Source organism: Ailuropoda melanoleuca, chromosome 2 (assembly GCF_002007445.2).
Source record: "Ailuropoda melanoleuca isolate Jingjing chromosome 2, ASM200744v2, whole genome shotgun sequence".
Classification (NCBI taxonomy): Eukaryota; Metazoa; Chordata; class Mammalia; order Carnivora; family Ursidae; genus Ailuropoda; species Ailuropoda melanoleuca.
The window spans coordinates 150,208,620-150,228,325 of record NC_048219.1 but is presented as its reverse complement, the minus strand read 5'-3'; the positions used below and the strand labels follow the sequence as shown (position 1 = coordinate 150,228,325).

At 33.5% G+C, this 19,706-nt stretch overlaps 1 protein-coding gene across 2 annotated transcripts in view; it reads left to right on the top strand.

The window, feature by feature from the left end:
* NCKAP1 (NCK associated protein 1) overlaps positions 1–19,706 on the top strand; it is a 107,316-nt gene that overhangs the window by 29,038 nt on the left and 58,572 nt on the right. For both annotated transcript variants that reach the window (XM_034654822.1, XM_034654823.1), the window contains 10 exons: positions 3,980–4,072; positions 4,260–4,316; positions 5,221–5,363; positions 5,447–5,537; positions 8,306–8,443; positions 9,607–9,655; positions 13,421–13,577; positions 15,883–15,939; positions 18,688–18,784; positions 19,202–19,308. In XM_034654822.1, coding sequence (XP_034510713.1) covers positions 3,980–4,072; positions 4,260–4,316; positions 5,221–5,363; positions 5,447–5,537; positions 8,306–8,443; positions 9,607–9,655; positions 13,421–13,577; positions 15,883–15,939; positions 18,688–18,784; positions 19,202–19,308 — 989 coding nt within the window. The remainder of the gene's footprint in view (positions 1–3,979; positions 4,073–4,259; positions 4,317–5,220; positions 5,364–5,446; positions 5,538–8,305; positions 8,444–9,606; positions 9,656–13,420; positions 13,578–15,882; positions 15,940–18,687; positions 18,785–19,201; positions 19,309–19,706) is intronic.

Sequence of the window (19,706 nt, the reverse complement as noted above, 5' to 3'; positions counted from 1 at the left end):
TATCCATGATATGCTTTTAAAGTATTAATGAATAGAATGAATTCTTCTCAGAGTTGTACTTTTTAATGTTCTGTTCTGTAACATCAAACAATTTATTACTAATTTATGTTCTTAAACTATTTCCTGCTTTTTGTTTGCTATAAAACAATTAAGTGATGAATTAAGAAAACTTTGTTCTGAATGTTGAACTTAAAATTAAGTACTTTTTAGTAGTCTCTGCTCTCCTTCACTTGTAAGAACTAAATGGCAGCATTTTTTGTGGTTGAAGCCTGAAAGTTATAGACACTTTTGCTCTTTGTTATAATTAAACTCTTTAATTCATAACTTTATGGAATTTATGTTCATTAAATAGGGAACATAATTGAGATGATCGAGTGAGATACTTGTAGAATATTTGGAACAATGTCTGGCAAGGAGTGCATGCTCACTTAATATTAACTTTTATTAGAAGTATTATAAGTAGTATTGGGATTATTTAAAATAGCCTTATTTTTGCTTGTTTTGAAGAAGTGGTCTGTGAGCCTCCTTTGTTGTTTAGCTAATATTTAATGGGTAGCTTCTGAGTGTCAGGCACTGTCAGATGTTCTAATGTACGTTATTTTTGCTCATGATGAGGGTATTAGGCTCTGAGAGATGAAGTCATTTAGTTGTGGTTGTGCAGTAAGAGGTAGGCTTTCTAACAAAACTACCCAAACCTGTCATTTTAGGCCCTTAGAGGTGAAGTCATTTAGTCATGGTTGTGCAATAAGAGGTAGGCTTTCTAGCAAAACTACCAAACCTGTCTTCTGTCATTGACATATAAAGCCCTTTTATTTTGTCAAAATCACTCCTCTGATAGGTGTTTATATTGGATACTTTTTTATGTGCAGAGCTATATGATATGGGTTGTGGAGACTGAAGAAATAAGTTTCATACACTGTCTTATAATGTTGGAGATAGCTGTGATACAAGGTAGAAAATGATATTATTAGAAATTATACATATTTGGAGGACAGAGATGTTTGCATTCAGGGATGAAGTTTAATCAGGGATGGGATTTTTTTTTTTAAGATTTTATTTATTTATTTATTTATTTATTTGAGAGAGAGAGAGAAAGAAAGAGTGAGTGCGGAGCAAACTCTGCCCTGTGTAGATCCCATTGTGAGACTTGATCCCTCGTGACCTGAGCCTAAATTAAAAGTTGGATGTTTAAGGGACCGAGCCACCTAGGTGCCTTGATGGTTTCTTGAAAATAGGTTAACATTTAAACTAAGTGATTAGGGAGTAGTGGGATTTGGACATCTCAGTAAAGGAAACTATAATGAAAACATGAGATATGTATAGAAAATAGTGAATAGTTTGTTTTGGCTACTGTGTGTGAATGAATGTAGGGGAAATTTTAGATTGGAAAGGTAAATTAAATTTAGGACCAAATTGTGTAGGGCCTTGAAAACTTGACTGTTTTGAATTCAGACATTCATTAGTTGAGTGAATTTTTTTCAGTCATTGTAGAAGCTAGTTACATGTGGTTTGGGGAAATAAAATTGAATGAGAAATTTAGACCACAATGAGATTTTATTATTAAAAAGGGAAATTGGTGGGCATTCAGAATGCTAGAGCACTTTATTAGGAGTAAGGAAATGAGATTTCCGATCCTGGCCCTGCCATGAAGTAGTTCTGTAACGTTGGAACACTTCTTTTACATTCTGTGTGCATTAGGTTCTCAGTATGTAAAATGAGGTTTGTATAAAAGATCACTAAAGCCATAATGAGATGGTGACTGTGTCTTTTTTTGTCCCAACTAGGATGCTGAAATTGAAAGGAGGTACTATTAATAATTAAGCCCAGTAGCAACTGAATTATATTCTTGCTTATCTTAATGAGTCTTTCACCTATTATGTTTCAAAACTCAAATTTAAAGTACTGGAAAGCAAGAAAAAGGACTAAGACATTTAATTATAAATGTTTAATGTTGAACAAGGTAAAGATAGTATAATCTGAGGAAATAGAACCTTTTAAAAGTTATTTATTTTTAATTGAAGTATAGTTGACACACAGTGTTCCATTAGTTTCAGGGTGTATGGCATAGTGATTCCAGAAGTTTATATGTTAATAGTATGCTTACCAAAGGGTAGCCACTACCTGTCACAATATAGTGCTGTTGTTACAACACCATGGCCTATATTCCCTGTGCTATATGCCTTTTATTCCCATGACTTACTCATTCTATCACAGGAAGCATGTGCCTCCCACTCCCCTTCACCCATTTTGACCATCTGCCACACCCTGGAAATAGAATCACTTTTAAATAAGTATCTGCTTGATGTTAGAAATGGTAATGATTAAAAATGTGCATATGAACATGGAATTGTTTTGAAACAGATATATTCTTCAAAATAAAGTCAGTCTCGTAGATAAAGCTAAAAACAGTTACACATCACTATAAGTATACACTTCAATATGTCTGGCATGTAGAGGAAGTAATGAGGTACTTCATTTACACATGGTATCTAGACAGAATTCTTTAGATGTCTTCAGGGACTGAAGTCTTTAGGGTAGTTTACCCTGTATTAGCTGGGTCTACCAGACTGCTGTTCTTACTATTCTAAATAGTCTTGTAACAGTTTTTTTTTTTAAAAATCTTCCCTTGATGTTATACTCACTGCTGTAAATTTTTTGGCTTATCATAATGGTTTAGTACAATTATATAGAGAGTCATCTTTCCCCTGACCTTCCTGTGTAAGTAAGAACTGCATGAGAACTTCACAATTGTGTGGATTTGGTAGCAGGTTTGTTATTTCAAGCCACTTTCCCATATTTTCTAGTTTTCTCATATTCTACATAAGTGATTCTCAGACATTTAATGTACATTCAGATCACCTGGATATTTTGTTAGATCTGCTACGGGCCTGATTCAGTGGATCTGCCATGGGCCTGAGAATCTGCTATTCTTTTTTTTTTTTTTTAAGATTTTATTTATTTAGTTGACAGAGACAGCCAGAGAGAGAGGGAACACAAGCAGGGGGAGTGGGAGAGGAAGAAGCAGGCTCATAGCAGAGGAGCCCGATATGGGGCTCGATCCCACAACGCCGGGATCATGTCCTGAGCCAAAGGCAGATGCTCAGTTACTGCGCCACCCAGGCGCCCCGAGAATCTGCTATTCTAATAAACTCCTAAATGATGTGGAGTTGCTGTTCTGTAGACCACACTCAGTATTAAAAGTTCTGGAAAGTTTATTGGAATTCTGTCAGTCTTATGATATACAGGGCATTAAATATGGCTGAATTCTTTCAGAACTTATATTGATAGTTTTAAAAAGAAAACTTAGGACTTTTGTAAATCTAATAATACAGTTGCTTGAGTAATATTTATCTTTTGTATTCACATTTCCCTCTTTCATGTTTACCAGTGTCTTAACCCTAGTTTTGCTTCTTTCTCATTTCTTTTTTTGTTGTTGTGGTTTTTTGCTTTTGTTTAATGTATTATTGTGTTTTGTGGATCTGGTCAGGGAACCGTTACTGTATTTTATGTTTGTATCTACATTTTATTTTGCATGCGTAACGTGGCTTTGCCTGGATGTTCTTTTTGGTAAGTTCCAAATTTATAAAGCATATTGTTTTTTTGTAGTGTAAGTTACAGTGTTTTTCATCTTTTTTTTCCTCTCACTTCTAGTAATGTGATCATGCTCATGAGTTGTTTTTAATTTTTTTTAAAGAGTTCATTTGACATTTGCTTAACATTTTCCAACTTTCCTTAATAGTAGTGCAGTTTGATACTAATCTGCTTTGATTGGTTTTATAGCCTCACACTGTCAGTTGCTGATCACTATTAGCAGTTGCTGTCTTAAGTATTTCGGTTTTTTAAAAAGCCTTAATCATCTAGAGATAAACTGTTCTAAGAGCTTGTGCTTCCATATAGCAATCATAAAAGAAGATAGTTTATAGTAAAATTAAATATCTTTGTTCTGAATGAACAATGCATTCTAATTTTGTTTTTACAGCAACAGCTTGCACAGCTACAGAAAGAAAAATCAGAGATTCTGAAAAATCTGGCATTGTACTACTTCACATTTGTAGATGTTATGGAATTTAAGGTAATATATTTTAATATGTAGAATTTAACGTAGAATGATGTTTGTTAATTGTATAAATTGCTTTATCACTTGTAGATAATAAAATTTTAATTCTTCTAGAAATAAGATTTAAAATACATTTTATTTGTGTTTTCTAAATTTAGTATTGTTTATATAGATAAAAGATTAAAATAAGCTGTATTTTCAGGACCATGTTTGTGAATTGCTGAATACTATTGATGTTTGCCAAGTCTTCTTTGATATTGTAAGTATTATTTTCAGAAAAATTTCCCATTCTCTTCTGGTTTTCTAATAGAACTGAGGGGGCTGAATATTTTTCTTCAGAAAAAAATCTTCACGACTAGTGTGTGAAATTTTAGCATTGTCAGTTTGGTTTATTTTGTAGCACTTTTTTAAGGTAAGGAGTTACAGTGTATTCTCTATTTTACTTGTTATTTGTGACTGGGTATAAGTCTTGCACGTATTGGAAAATAGTTGTTAATTTTCGTATTTTATTTTAGAAGGCCCAATTAAAAAAAGTTAAGTGAATAATATTTTTTTCTATAAAAGTCATACTTGATGGAATCTTTCTTAGGTAAGATAATTTCTAGATACAGGAAGTCAAAGTGAAAAATGTCTCCATTGACAATTTACTTAGTCAATGAATTTTATTACTTTAATATTCCTTTTTCTTGCTTAGTGAGATTGGCTCCATATTCCTTCTTATTCTGGTTTTGTTTATCCTTTTAAGCTATCATCAGTTAAGGCAATAACAAACCTTTTTTCATCCATAAAATTGTGTTACCAACATTAAACTGTTACCTGTAACTTCCAAATTTTAGGTATGTTTTTGGTGAAAGGAATTAGAATCTTAGAAATGGGGTAAAATAAATAACTATAGAAAATTATTGGCTTTCAGTAGTTGCCATGAAGATTTTTCGAAGTCTTTTTTTTTTTTTTTTAAAGATTTGATTTAATTATTTGACAGAGTGAGAGAACACAAGCAGGGGAAACAGGAGAGGGAGAGGGAGAAGCAGGCTCCCTCCTGAGCCACCCAGGCATCCCTGCCGTGAAGATTTGTTTGTGTGTGTGTGTGTGTGTGTGTGTGTGTGTGTGTGTGTGTTTAAAAGTTTACAAATAAGGAGTTAAACTTGATTTTTGTTTTCTAGACTGTAAACTTTGATTTAACAAAGAACTACTTAGATTTGATCATAACCTATACAACACTAATGATACTGCTGTCTCGAATTGAAGAAAGGAAGGCAATCATTGGATTATACAACTATGCTCATGAAATGACCCATGGCGCAAGGTAGGCCTTCATTATACAGATCTTTGTGAAATTCTCAGTTTGATGGCTAACAACTCATTGAAATTTGATATGTCTGTTTTAAGTGACCGAGAATACCCACGCCTTGGTCAGATGATTGTGGATTATGAAAACCCTTTAAAGAAGATGATGGAAGAATTTGTACCCCACAGCAAGGTAAGACCTGGTTTTTAGATGCGCTTAGTAGGCATGTGAGATACAGGGTCAGGAGATCGAGCCCCGCGTTGGGCTCCATGCTGAGCCCACGTGGCGTTTGCTTAAGATTCTCTGCCCACCCTCTGCCACTCCGTGTGTGCTCTTTTGCCTGCTCTCTAAAAGATAAATAAATAAATAGGCATATGAGATGGCATAAGGGTGAATAGTTAGAGTGATAAACTTCTTTTATGAAAAACATTATAATGGGATATGAATAATAGCTGTGTATGGTTTTATCTAATTGTGAACCAGAGAACTCATTAGTTAGAGTCCAAATAGTATTTGGAGACTCAGGGATCATTCGTTATATTTTTTAGATTTGGTAATAAGGTATAGAGGTAGTGAAGTTTAGTATTTGAGAATGTCTACTCTGATACCAGACTACCTGGGTTCTAATCCCAACTCTGCCAATTACTAAGTATGTAATATTGGGCAAGTTATTTAACCAAGTTCATTTTATCTCAGTTTTCTTATCTGTAAAAATGGAATAATATTACCTACCTCGTATGGTTGTTAGGATGATTAAATGAGTTACTTCATAAAAAGTATTTGGATATATAGTATTTGATACATTGTAGCTATATTATTAATAAAGCCTCTTAATGAGAAAAAATGATAAGAGTTTTGAGAAAAATAATTTGGAATATCTGTCTTTTACAATATATTAAAAAAATAGTTCTTAATGAAACAGTTTTGGTTCAGAGGAGTCTTGCTGTGTGGCTTCTCTGCAGTAGGGCTGATTGAATGTTCCTAAACACATCAAGGAAATGTATAGGTATCTCATACATCCTTATTATAGATAAGGAAATTGAGGGCTGGAGAAGTGACATAATTAGTCATTTGGCAGTAACAGTGGCAAAACCAGAGCTAAAGCCCAAGATTTCAGAATCTTGGTTCATTCTCTTTGAATGATGAGAGTTAGACATTTTAATGATACACTATTTTGTATAAATCTGTTAATGTCAAGAATTTTCCTTCAGTTTTCTTACTCCTGTGAGAATTCTGAAAATGCATTTATAGAAGATATGTTAGCAGTTTAATTTTTTGCATAGCTGTATTATCCCACAAATTTATATAGGTTTAATGTTTTGAAGTTAATTGGATCATTAGTTAGAAAGAAGCTAGTGGATGGCATCAGCTTTGAAGTAAAAATCAGCATTGTAGTTGGAAGTGTCGGGATTCCTCAGAGTCCTGAGCATATCATAGTTATCTGTCTCTGATTTTGGTAGTGCTTTTTCCTCACCTAGAACTGTCTTCCCTACTCCTCCCTTGTTTTCTCTGTGGATCCGTTTCTGACTTCTTGCCAATCATGTATGGCCTTGTTTTATTTACCCACTTCAGATTTGTTTCTTTTCCCACTTAGGTGATGAAAATTTCCTTAAAGGCTGTTGGATCTCTTTTTAGGTTCTCCATGATATTAGCATATACTAGACTATTAAATTGCTTGAGGAGAATTGTCCATTTGGATTAGACCATTTATTTCCTAATCATGATTTTTCTGATGTTCCATGATATCTCAGTTTTTTTTTAAGATATTCATTTTTTTCTTTTCTTTTCTTTCTTTTTTTCTGGAGAGTGTGAATGGGGGGAGGGGCGGGGGAGAGAGAAAATCTCAAGCAGACCCTGCGCCAAGTATGGAGCCCAACAGAGGACTTGATCCCATGGCCCTGAGATTATGACCTGAGCTGAAATCAAGTCAGGTGCTTAACTGACTGAGCCACCTAAGCACCCCAGTATCCCAGGTTTTGGTAGAAAGTCTATCCTGTATATGCTAGGATTTGTTAAAATTAATTTAATTTAAAAAATATATTTATAATCACTTGGTAGAGTATAATAAAAATACAGATTTCTGGGGTCTACTCCCAGAGGTTCTGGTTCACTAAGTTTTAGGTAGAACCCTGGTTTCTGTTTTCTGAACAAATCCCATGGTAGCTCATGTGCAGCCTGATTAAAGAATCACTCTTGGGGGCACCTGGGTGGCTCAGTCGGTTAAGCATCTGCCTTCCGCTTGGGTCGTGATCCCAGGGTCCTGGGATCGAGCCCTGCATCGGGTGCTCTCTGGCTCTCTGGCTCTCTCTCTCTCTCTCTCTGTCAAATAAATAAATAAAATCTTTAAAAATATAAATAATAAAAAAAATCACTCTTGTACAGAAATTTTAGGAAGCTAAGATAAGTAGCAAAGCACAGTTAAAAGCAAATAAGCAGATGAGAAGAAACATTAAATACCTGGGTGATAAAGCTGTAATTAATAGTCCCAATAGCAAATAGAAGTTAACTAATTTATTAAGATAGAGTACATTTTTTATAAGGCATTCTTTGGAGAAATGAAATATGTTGAGTTCTATTAACACTTAGTCATATAATCCTAATGTTCTATTATTTCAGTGTGAACTATCAGAATACAAAAGAACGACACTAAGCTTCCTATCCCTTTTGAAATAGAGATCCTAAAATTGCCAAACATTTTAACTTCTAAGGAAGTAACATGATTTCCTGAGCTAAGCTCTTGCCCAGGAATGCAGAATCTGTGTTGCTTTTATGAAATTAAAAAAAAGAAATTGAGAGGAGATAGCCAGAGCCACCTCAGGTATTATATGGAGCATAGTTGTAATTAGGCTTTGTGCTTTGAGGATGATACAGTTAGAAACATACAGCAGTTAGAGCTGAAATTTAAATGGAAAAGGAAAAAAAATTTATTCCTTAACTTCCTTTTTTCCTATTTTAATTAGTCTCTTTCAGATGCACTGATTTCTCTTCAGATGGTGTATCCTCGAAGGAATCTTTCAGCTGACCAGTGGAGAAATGCCCAACTATTGAGTCTCATCAGTGCACCTAGTACAATGCTTAATCCTGCACAGTCTGACACTGTATGGTTCTGTTTTTCCCTTTTTGAATGGAAATAGAAAAGTTGATTTTTAAAAAATATCAGTTATGCAGTGTTGTTGCAGTTTTTCTTCTCATTAATATTAGCCTATCAATGAAATTTATTTTGGAATGCTCAGTAAGTTATACTGTTGAGTTTTTTATTTCTAAATTCTGATGCTGAGTTAGTACAAGTAGTGTAAGTATTTTCTTTTAAAATTTAAATGTTCTGTTATAGTAGAAAATTTGGAAAATGCAGAATTTTCTGCATTTCTGCATCTTTAAAGAAGAAAACAAAAGTCACCTCAATCTTCATCAACTAGAGAAAATCATTATTACATTCTTTCACACAATGGACCCTTGAACAACACAGGTTTGAACTGTGTGGGTCCACTTACACCTGGATTGTTTTGATAAATACTGTAAATGTATTTTCTCTTTCTTAAGATTTTCTTAATAACTTTTTTTCCTCTAGCTTAATTTACTGTAGGAGTACATTATATAATATGTATAACATAAAAAATATATGTTAACTGACTTTATGTCATTGGTAAGGCTCCTGGTCAATAGTAGGCTATTAGTATTTAGTAGTTAAGTTTTTAGAAGTCAGAAGTTTTAGGTGAATTTTCAGCTACACAGGGAGGGAAGGTTGGCACTTCTCACCCTCATGTTGTCCAGGGGTCGACTGTATTTTCAATCTTTTCTCTATGTATATGAACATAGGTGTTCTGCAGATGGAGAATACACACGCATAATTACTGATTTGGATGATATTGGGCCTCCATGTACATAAATCATTTTTAACTGGATTAAAATATTATCCTTTGGAATGTTACAAACTCTGAAATAGACTTGGGAAATTTGGAATAGACTTTTGGATACTTATCATTTACCAGATTGAAGACAGTTTAACAACAATGTTATTTTAAGGGAGGTTTCAGGGAGTGTAAATGTGAAAGGGGCCCAGCTCTCATTGTCCTTTATGGACTGCATGTTTAAATATAAATTACAACACTTTTATCCAACTTTTCAAATACGTCGTGTGGTATTTGAGCCATGAATTGAGTAATAAGAATTTTTAGGAGAAAGAGAAAGAGAGTGACTCAGCACAAGATTTGTTTTTTTTAGAATTTCTTTTAATCACAAATTTGTGTGTTCTCTTTTTAAGATGCCTTGTGAATATCTCTCTTTGGATGCAATGGAAAAATGGATTATCTGTAAGTAAAATTAGTTTTGTAATTACCCCTCAGGTTTTAAGTTTTAGAGAAAAATATTGGGTAACATAGATTACTTCTGTGCTAAGCACTGTACTCAGCCTTCTCAGTGCCTTACCTCATTCAGTTCTCATACTGACCCTCTCAGGATAGATAGTCTGTTTTATAGATAAGGAATCTAAAGCTTAGTCCACATAGCTGATAAGTGACAAAGACAAAATAAGAGCCCAGCCTAATGCCAAGGCTCATGGTACATTGTATTGCCTCTCAATGAAGTCATCAAAACTACATTTTTGTTTGGTTTTTACTGATTTTTAAAAAATACTGTGTTCATTCAGTTAAGGTTTTTGATTTTGATTTACTTCAGTACATTTAATAGTGACTCGTGGTTGTCAGTTAGATACATGGAGGATAAAATTACTAGTTGTGCTCCTGAGAAGTTCACAAACTATAGGGGAAATAGACACAGTGACCCACAGATACAATACAGAATGAGAATTGCTATGATAGAAATACTTCTAGCACCCCAAAGTCCAGTGGCAGAGGGGAATAATTTTGAGCAGTTTGTGTTTTTTACTTCTTCTGGTATTTGTTTCTTGATTTATTAACCATTAGGTAGTATTTGTTGACTTTTTATTATAGTATGTCTCAAACTATAGTGAAGGACCAGTTTTCTTTTTTTAAATTTTTTTCGATTGATACTTATATAAAATACTAATTACTAAACTACTAACAACTAAAAGTGAATTACTAGAGTTAACCAGAAATAAAGTAATAAAGACACAAATTAGAGCCCACATTTTTAATTATTAGATTCAGTTTAGTCTAACAATTAGATGATTATTAGGTTTCTACTCCTAATTGACAAATTTTTGTGAAAGTTTCTAAGTATTTTATTTCTTTATTTAATCTCATTATGCCCTGGCACTTTGAATAGCACTGTTATTAGTATGAAAGAGAGCACATACTCTTTTCTGGAAGATTTTATTTATTTATTTATTTAGAGTGTGCACACATGCGAGTGGGTGAGGGGGGCAGAGGGAGAGGGAGAGAGAGAGAATCTCAAGCAGATAGGCTGAGCATGGAGCCTGTCTCAAGGCTTGATCTCACGACCCTGAGATAATGACCTGAGCCAAAATCAAGAGTTGGATGCTTAACTGACTGAACCATCCAGGTGCCCCTCCTTAGCCATTTTATTAATTATATTTTTTACATTGATCTGTTTTGTGATACTTACATTTTCTTCTATAATGATAGTTATTTTAATCCTTTCTCTTAGTTGACTCAAAACACAGGTTTCAACGTATTGATTTTCCTGAAATGTATTGTGATCCTTGATTGTTCATGTTTATGGAAGTGTGGCTGTAGAACAGAGGTGATTAGTAGAGTTACATGGCATGGATGACCTAGAGTTAATAGCACTAGTTCTCCCAGTCTGTACAGGAATGCTGATCGCAGGGCTTTGTATGATGAGCAGGGAAGTGGGTCAGAAGGCAGGCTACCCTAATTGGGGATACAGGGATATAGAGAAGGCAGACAGATTTGTGATGACCACAGTTGCCAAGGTAAGGAAAGTATTTACTCTGAGTGTTGCTGCTTTCATGTAATTGAGCCTTGAATAGAGTTAACAGAGGTTAAGAATTACCTTAAACTCTGTACTTGTCTTTTTGACCTCGATATTCATAATAGGACTTTTCTGTAGAAGGTGGTCTACTTTCTTTAGCACTTTGCTTTAGATTAGTTCAGAGTGTGGTCCCTGGGTCAGTAGCATCACCTAGGAACTTGTTAGGTACACAGAATCTTGATTTCCACCTTAGACCTGCTGAATTAGACTGTGAATGGATCCTTGCAATCTGATTTAAAAAATCATAAGCCTTGCCAGTAGTTCTGATGCAAGCTAAAGTTTGAGGATCACGGGTCTAGATTATAGACTGGGGCCAAGAGTTACTGAGAGTCTGGAATGTTGAAGACCCATCTATTTGGAATGCAGTTATAAAATAACTTATCCTAATGTTCTTTTCAGGGTCTATTCTTGCTATATTGGTTGGATTCAGAGGACTCCTTGGGAAAGATCTCTTTTCATCTCTGGAGTTTTGGGTTACTAATTCCAGTCTCTTTTTAAATTGATGGTTGAGTTCTACCTGCTTTCTATCCTAAAAGATTTTCTCTAACTTTCTTGTCTAGTATTGGTCTTTTATCTTGTTTTCCAACGTTTTTGTGGCTTAAAACATTTAAAAAAATTTTTTCTGTCCTTTTATTGGGACGTTCGTGAAGAAAGGAGGGGGTATTGTGTGATTTAATAAACCATCCTAATCTTGGGCAGTCAAATTTAAATTACATTACCTCTTTTGATTCTATCATAAACAAATGGATATACTAAATTCAAAGGTAATCCATATCTTAAAAAAATAAAACATATGGTAGCCCATAATATAACAGCTAATATTTTTAGAGAAACCTTTTATTGTCAGCAGCAATTTTGTGAATCTAAGTATTCAACGAGGCATAAGACACTAAGTGAGATCTCTTTTTACTCGAGTTAAGAGTAAAAAGTCATTATATAAGGCAAGAATCTTTTACAATTTCTCTTGAGGATTCTTTTAATTTCCATACATGTATTCTATTTCTTTGCTTGTGTGCCAGATTGTATAATTGGCTTGTGTATAGGGGTCCTGTTGCGTTAAATATATTTCTATGTGTTTCAGGAAATTTAAGAAAGTTAAATACACTTCTGTACATATGACTCTACGGTATATGCCTACTTAACTTAAAAAGTTAGCTTGCTTGTGTAGTGGCCCTTTTAAAAGAAGGTTGAGCTAAGAATAAAAAGATAAATGACAAGTTGTATGTTAATGATTCAGGAGCTTAAAGGTGGGAGTGACTACTGAGAATCCTAGGGAAATTTCACAGGAAATAGGATTGGTTTGTAATTGGCCCATTACAGTACCTTGTGTATAGCAGGCACTGAGTAAATTTTGAATGAATGACAGATGAGGTTTTGTGGCTTAGTGTAGAAGGCTAGAGAGGGCATCCACAAACATATATATGACTGTACATTGGTGTAGGATCTCCGAAGGGGATAACAAAAGGTGAAAGACATATTTGAATTCATATACTCGAGAGCAGCATAATATATTGAAAGAATCTTAGACTTTAATGGTAAATACTTGAGGCTAACTGTAGCTCTAACACGTTAATGGTATAACTTTAGGTAAGTCATCGAACTTTCGTTTTTTCAACTATAAAAGAGAAGATTACCATCTATTTTATCTACTCCACAGAATCATGTGAGATAATATATGTGAAAACTTATTTGGTAAACTGTGCATTGCTCTGAAAATGCAAGATGCTATTGCATTTCTTCTAGTGATTTAGTAAAGAAGATTAGTTTTATTTTTCAGTTAAGAGTTGTAATGATTATTGTCTTATGTGTTAATTAGTAACTTCTGATCTTTGGCTTAAAATATTTTATAAAGGTTTTTGAAAATGTCTTTTACTCATTTATTAAAATGACTTCTTACCCAACCCAGAAGCAACATTTCTTTTTCTCATCAGTGTGGATTGAAAGAACTGATTTTGCAGAATACAGAAAATTATTGAGAAAAATACTGTTACCATCTTGTATGTATATGAAATATTACCTGTCACTTGAAATCTTCAGCTTAGTGATTATGTTTATATTTCTGAAAATTGTGAAAGCTACTTTGTAACTGAAAGATTTTAATATGGAATTCTTTTATATTTGTATTTACTTTTGTTTTTTTAAAGTTGGCTTCATTTTGTGCCATGGGATTCTAAATACTGATGCGACAGCATTGAACCTTTGGAAGCTAGCTCTTCAAAGTAGTTCTTGTCTCTCTCTCTTTCGGGATGAAGTTTTCCACATTCACAAAGCTGCAGAAGACTTATTTGTAAACATACGAGGGTATGGCATTTTCATTTATCTTGTCTTTTTTTGGAGAAGGGTAATGAGTGGATTATCTTTATTGAAGTTTGGTGATAGAGAAGGGTCATGTCATGCAAGAAGATACCACCTGTACTCTCTTACTGGCCATAGCACTTTTTTTTTTTTTTTAAAACAATCATCCAGATACGGTAGTATTCATATGTTTTATAGGTAACTTCATAGATTAAGGTATCTAGTGTTTCTGCCCTTTCAAAATTTGTATCCTAGGATAAAGAAGATGTGTCCTCTTTTGCAAATCATGATATGGATTTAGACATAAATATTGCTAAAAGTACCATATATATTTTAGAGTTTTGACATTTTTGTAAGTGCTGTTTAAAAGCATGTGAATCAATCAAAAGCTCTTCTTTAAATTAATTACAACAATTACAGATGTCAGACTGCTGCACATAAGAAATCAGGTTTCCTTTTAATAAGGTGTTCCAAGTGACTTATTCATATTCATTCCCTGTAAACCAAAGAGTTCATACAGATTGTTTCCTTGAAATTTTTAATGCCTGCATTTCTTTCCACATGAGGTTCTATAGACAGTATGTAAAAGACAGGTTGAATTCAGAGTTGGTAGCAATTTTGAAATCTTTTGAAATTAGGAGCATCTGAAATATTCTGGGATGCTCTGTAACTGAAAATGTTGAATAATTATGTTTGTCTTCTTAGTTTCGGATAGAAATGAAGTTTACCTACATTATTTCATATCCAGTTTAGAAATGATGAAATTGAAATGAAGCATCTGTTATTTAAAAATAAAGATCTGTTTAACACTACCAACTTAAGCCTCAAATTTTAGTGTGTGTAAGAATTACAGGTTCCTGAACATCATCCCTAACTTGTATTTCCTATATTTGTATCTTGAAGAGGCTAAAGGGATCTGCTTTCTTTCCCCTAGTAATTTTTGAAGTAAAATTTAGACAAAAATGCATAGATTTTGGGTGTCAGCAACTTTGTGTTTGAATGCTCTAGGTGATCACCTAGATCAAGATGTAGGACATTTCCATTATCCCCAGAAAATTGATTTGTATCCCTTTTGGTCAGTACTGCCACCCCTGATCTCCCACCTCTCCGTCCCTTTATCAGGTGACCACTGTTTTGGAGTAGCTGGAAATATCCTATGTCATATGGGATACTTTCTAATTGATTTTCATTTTCTAATTGACTCAGGTTAAAATCATGAAACTTGTATTTTGTTTGAGCATATTGATAGCTTCTCTGGGGAATTATATTTAAATATATGTAAGCATTTAGAACCAGGTAGTCTATATATTGAGTGAACTTGTGTATGGTACGCATAAGCTTAATGACACCATGAGACCGATTGTCTTGATGTTACGCTTTTGTTTTCTTTTTTTGTTGTTGTTATGCTTTTCTAATAATAAATTTACCATTTAAGAATCTTCATATTTAAAGTTGAGAAATCTTAATTTTTTATTAAATCATAAGTGATCAATTTAAAATATGACTTCCAGTGGTTACACGTCAGATCGTTAAGTATAAAAGCTTATTAATTATAAAGGACAATGATTACAGAATTAGTGTACTTTGGACATTTGCTCAAAGAACACATAAATCTTAGAGTATTTAATTTAGACATTGGAGTTCTTGGTATAACTGGTTTTAGCCAGGTTGTTAGGAAGATAGTTTTTCTTTAACATTTTAGGAATTTTGAGTTTTTGTATGTAGTATCTATGAAAATAATGTATTGATTAGCATTTATTTTTCAGATGTTACCTGTAAACTTTTTGATGTTGGTGTCCTGTTTCTTTTAATTTAAAGTAGTCATATGCTTTCCTGCCCCAGTTTTTTCTAACATAAAACCCCTATCTACAAACATTCACTAGTGTTGCTCACTAGTATATGTCCTTTCAGAATTTTTTTTATGAGATAGCATAAAAATCAGAGGTAATAGCTTTGTTACTACTTTTGATTTTGGGAAGCCACTGTTAATACATTGGAAGTATAATTTTAATGACTCCATGGGGGCTTAATGAGGTGTATTTAATCAAGATCTACATAGTGAGCTTTAATTTTTTTGTTAGATTTAATATAATATGAGGTCTATTTTTCTAAGAAAACTTAACTGGGTACTTACTGTAAGGTACCAGGAAAGGAGGTAGGTGGATTTCCTCCATGCAAGTTTAGTTTGAAGGCCGGTTTTTCTTGCTGCTAATAATAATTTTTAATTGACTTTTAGTGCTTGGCTAACTCATTTTGACTGTTACTGATGAAATTAAGATTAACGTGGCTCTAAATTTTTTTTTTCACGTAGCTATAATAAGCGTATTAATGACATAAGAGAATGCAAAGAGGCAGCTGTGTCGCATGCGTAAGTAGTTCTGTCATATCTGTGGAATTTATAATCAAGAAGAATTTCTTAAAGCATAATTTTGTAGAAGTGATTGCAGATTAATGTGTGCAAGATGTGATAGAAGTGAGGGACTTTGAATCAACGAAAAATAAGTATATATCCTCAGTATCTAGTAAGCTTCAAGTTAGTGCTGACAGATCTTAAATATTTTTGAAGTGTTGATAAAAATGCTCTAAGGAAGTACCGCAAAAGATCTTTTATTTTAGATAGCATTCACGTCTTTTACCATTACTATGCTTTCGTGCCAATATTTTGCGTGTTGTGATGATTTTTTACTATTTCGTGGAAATTGACATATCTTCACACTCTCCTAAATGTTATTTACTTTTCAAAGTATGCCTTTCCTGAATTGTAGTAAATATTTTATATTAGTAAGTATATGGAATAACTTAAAAATTAGCATGTTTAAGATCTTTGAACAGCTTTTCAATTTTCTCATGAAAGAATTATAAATAATTTGATAATTCAACTTAATTGTTATATGTGGTATACTTGTGTAGAATATTTTCTCTACTGAGCTTAGATAGAGGTAATATTATTCGATCCATCTGTATGTCTATATGCCAGAGAGAAGATAATGCACCACTGCCACTAATGAAAATATAAAACCACAAGTTTTAGAATTTAGATTTAGGCTGTGGGATGGATGTTGGGAATTTAAACCATCTTTATTCATTGCTGTCAGTGCTATATCATTTTCTCATGCATATTTTTTCACTTTAATGAAATGCTTATATTATTAAAAAGTTATTTTCTAGTACAAATAACATACTTTGGAATGTGTTAGAATTCCTTTCTTGACATACAGAAATACAAATGATTATCAATTCTTCATTGGATAGACCCTGTCATAAGCACATATATGGTGTCATAGCTATCTTTTATGACACTCTTTTAAAGGTAAGGTGTTTCCCCCCTTTATCATATAAAGTACTCATAAGTAGTAAGGAGTAGTAATTTTTCATAGGAATTCCTCATTCCTATAATCCAGGCTTAGTACTTTATGAACATTTTCTCTCTGTATTAATAATACCACAGGATTCTTGTAGCAATTCTTGTGGTAAAATAGTCAAAATAACATTGACCGCTTTCTTAGAAATTGCACCAGATGACTTTATTATTGTCAGATAAAAAAGAGCTTGTCATTGGAGTTAACCTAACATTGTAAAAGTACTATGTATCAGCCATTATGAAAGATGTATCTTTTGAGGCAGGTATCATCATCCCTGTTTTATAGATGAGAAGCTAAAACTAGGAGGAGGTGGAACCTAAGGTCACTAGGCAGAGGTTGGATTTTAATCAGTGTCTTCTAAAACTAATCTGTGTCCCAGCCAAATTTCTTGTATTCTATATACCTTACGCTTGTTTTTTTGGCGTATATATATTGTGTGTGGGGGGTGCGGCGGGGCTGGTGTTAGTGGTGCCATTTTGTGTACCTAACAAAATCTTAAAACCAGAACTTGGAACTGTATATTTTGCATAGTGTGAGAAGTTGGTATACTTAAAACATTCTGTGATTTTTTTTTCCATGTTAATATGTGAGAGTAATTCTTTTTAAAAATTTGCATTTCATTTCAAAAATACCTAGTAATGAATATTTATGATTATCTTTTCCTTTCCTCATCTTTCTGTTTTTGAACAAGAGTGCCAAATGATCTCATCCAAAATCTTCATTGTATATAGCTCTTGTTTAGTCAGTCTTTTTTTTTTTTTTTTTTTTAAGATTTTATTTATTGGGGCGCCTGGGTGGCACAGCGGTTAAGCGTCTGCCTTTGGCTCAGGGCATGATCCTGGCGTTATGGGATCGAGCCCCACATCGGGCTCCTCTGCTATGAGCCTGCTTCTTCCTCTCCCACTCCCCCTGCTTGTGTTCCCTCTCTCGCTGGCTGTCTCTATCTCTGTCGAATAAAATAAAATCCATTTTAAAGATTTTTTTTAAGATTTTATTTTTTATTTAAAAAAAATAAAATCTTTAAAATAAACGTCACAAAATCTATTCTGTTATATAAATATAATCTTTTTTTTTTTTTTAAGACTTTATTTATTTATTTGACAGAGAGACAGCCAGCGAGAGAGGGAACACAAGCAGGGGGAGTGGGAGAGGAAGAAGCAGGCTCATAGCGGAGGAGCCTGATGTGGGGCTCTCCCATAACACCAGGATCACGCCCTGAGCCGAAGGCAGACGCTTAACCGCTGTGCCACCCAGGCGCCCCTTGTTTAGTCAGTCTTATATATTTAATATGTACTTAATAAACTGGATGTGGATTATCAGATATTTATTAACTTGTATTCATTGATTTTTTCGGGGGCGTAACAGAAATGTATACATAGTAGAACATTGCTTTCAAGGATTTCACAGTCCAGTTTATAAAGTGCTAGGCTAAATGGTGTTAAAATGGCAGAAATTATTTAGAAATGGCCATCTGGATATTGGGAAATGCTTCTTGAAGGATTGGTCTTGAAGTTTGGGTAGGATTTTGATAGGTGCAGAGTAACAGAATAAACATGGTTATAAACACAGTGCAAGAAAGGCAAAGATAAATGTAAGATTGGAAAGTCATTTAATGACATGACATACCACAGAAGACATTTGTAGGGACTTCTTCCTAAAAAAACTTTGGAAATTGACCTGAAATGATAAGTTATTTAATTGACAATAACAATTTTAGTAGAAACGATAAATTATAATGATGTCTTTCCCTATAGTGGTTCATTGCACAGAGAAAGACGCAAATTTTTAAGGTCTGCCCTGAAAGAATTGGCTACCGTCCTCTCTGATCAACCTGGCTTGCTAGGTCCGAAGGTAATTGATTTAATTCTTACTTTAACTACAGGTGTGCCATATTAAAATGAAAAATTCTATGTGAAATTTTACTAAGATTTGATTTCTTAACTTACAGGTGTGCCGTATTAAAGCTAAAAAAATATTCTCTATGGGAAATTGCACTGAAATTTGAAATTTTACCAAAACATATTTAACTGAGAATGAATTTGCTTACTTGACACTCATATATCACACCTTCCTCCATTTTTCTCACTTCTTATATGTTTACTTCCTTGATACATATCTCCAAGTTTTCTTCTGTGTTTTCATTTTTGTTTTTGAACTTGATTTTATCCGTTCTTGCCAGTGACTTTTCACTTAGAGAAAGATTATGAGCAGGTTTTACTTATAATCTTGACATGAGAATAAGCAATGTTGTTTATTTTTTTTAATTAGGCACTTTTTGTTTTTATGGCATTATCCTTTGCCCGTGATGAAATTATCTGGTTACTTCGTCATGCAGATAACATGCCAAAGAAGAGTGCAGATGACTTTATAGACAAGTAAGTTAGCAACATTTAAAAAGTTGTTTTTTTAAATATTTTGATGTGTGGGATGTGGAACTTGGGAACTTGGAGTTAAATTATTTGAAAGACCTTTTTAAGGGCTTTTCATATTTCATAATAAAGGAATATTTATAATATATCATTAGATGATATGAATTAGAATGCAGAGTCAACTTAGCTTAATATTAGGGCTTTTAATGTCTCCTTTCTAATACTCTAGGTGGTCATAAATTCTTACTTGTTTTCTTGCTATAACCAGTAATATTTCCTTTGGAATTCATTTTTTAAGATGACACAAAAATTTAAATAATCCTTACAAAGTAAAATTGCATCCTGCAACCAAGTGTGTGATTTGAAATGTCTTTGTCATTTTAGTCCAGTCTTCCAATAGGAGT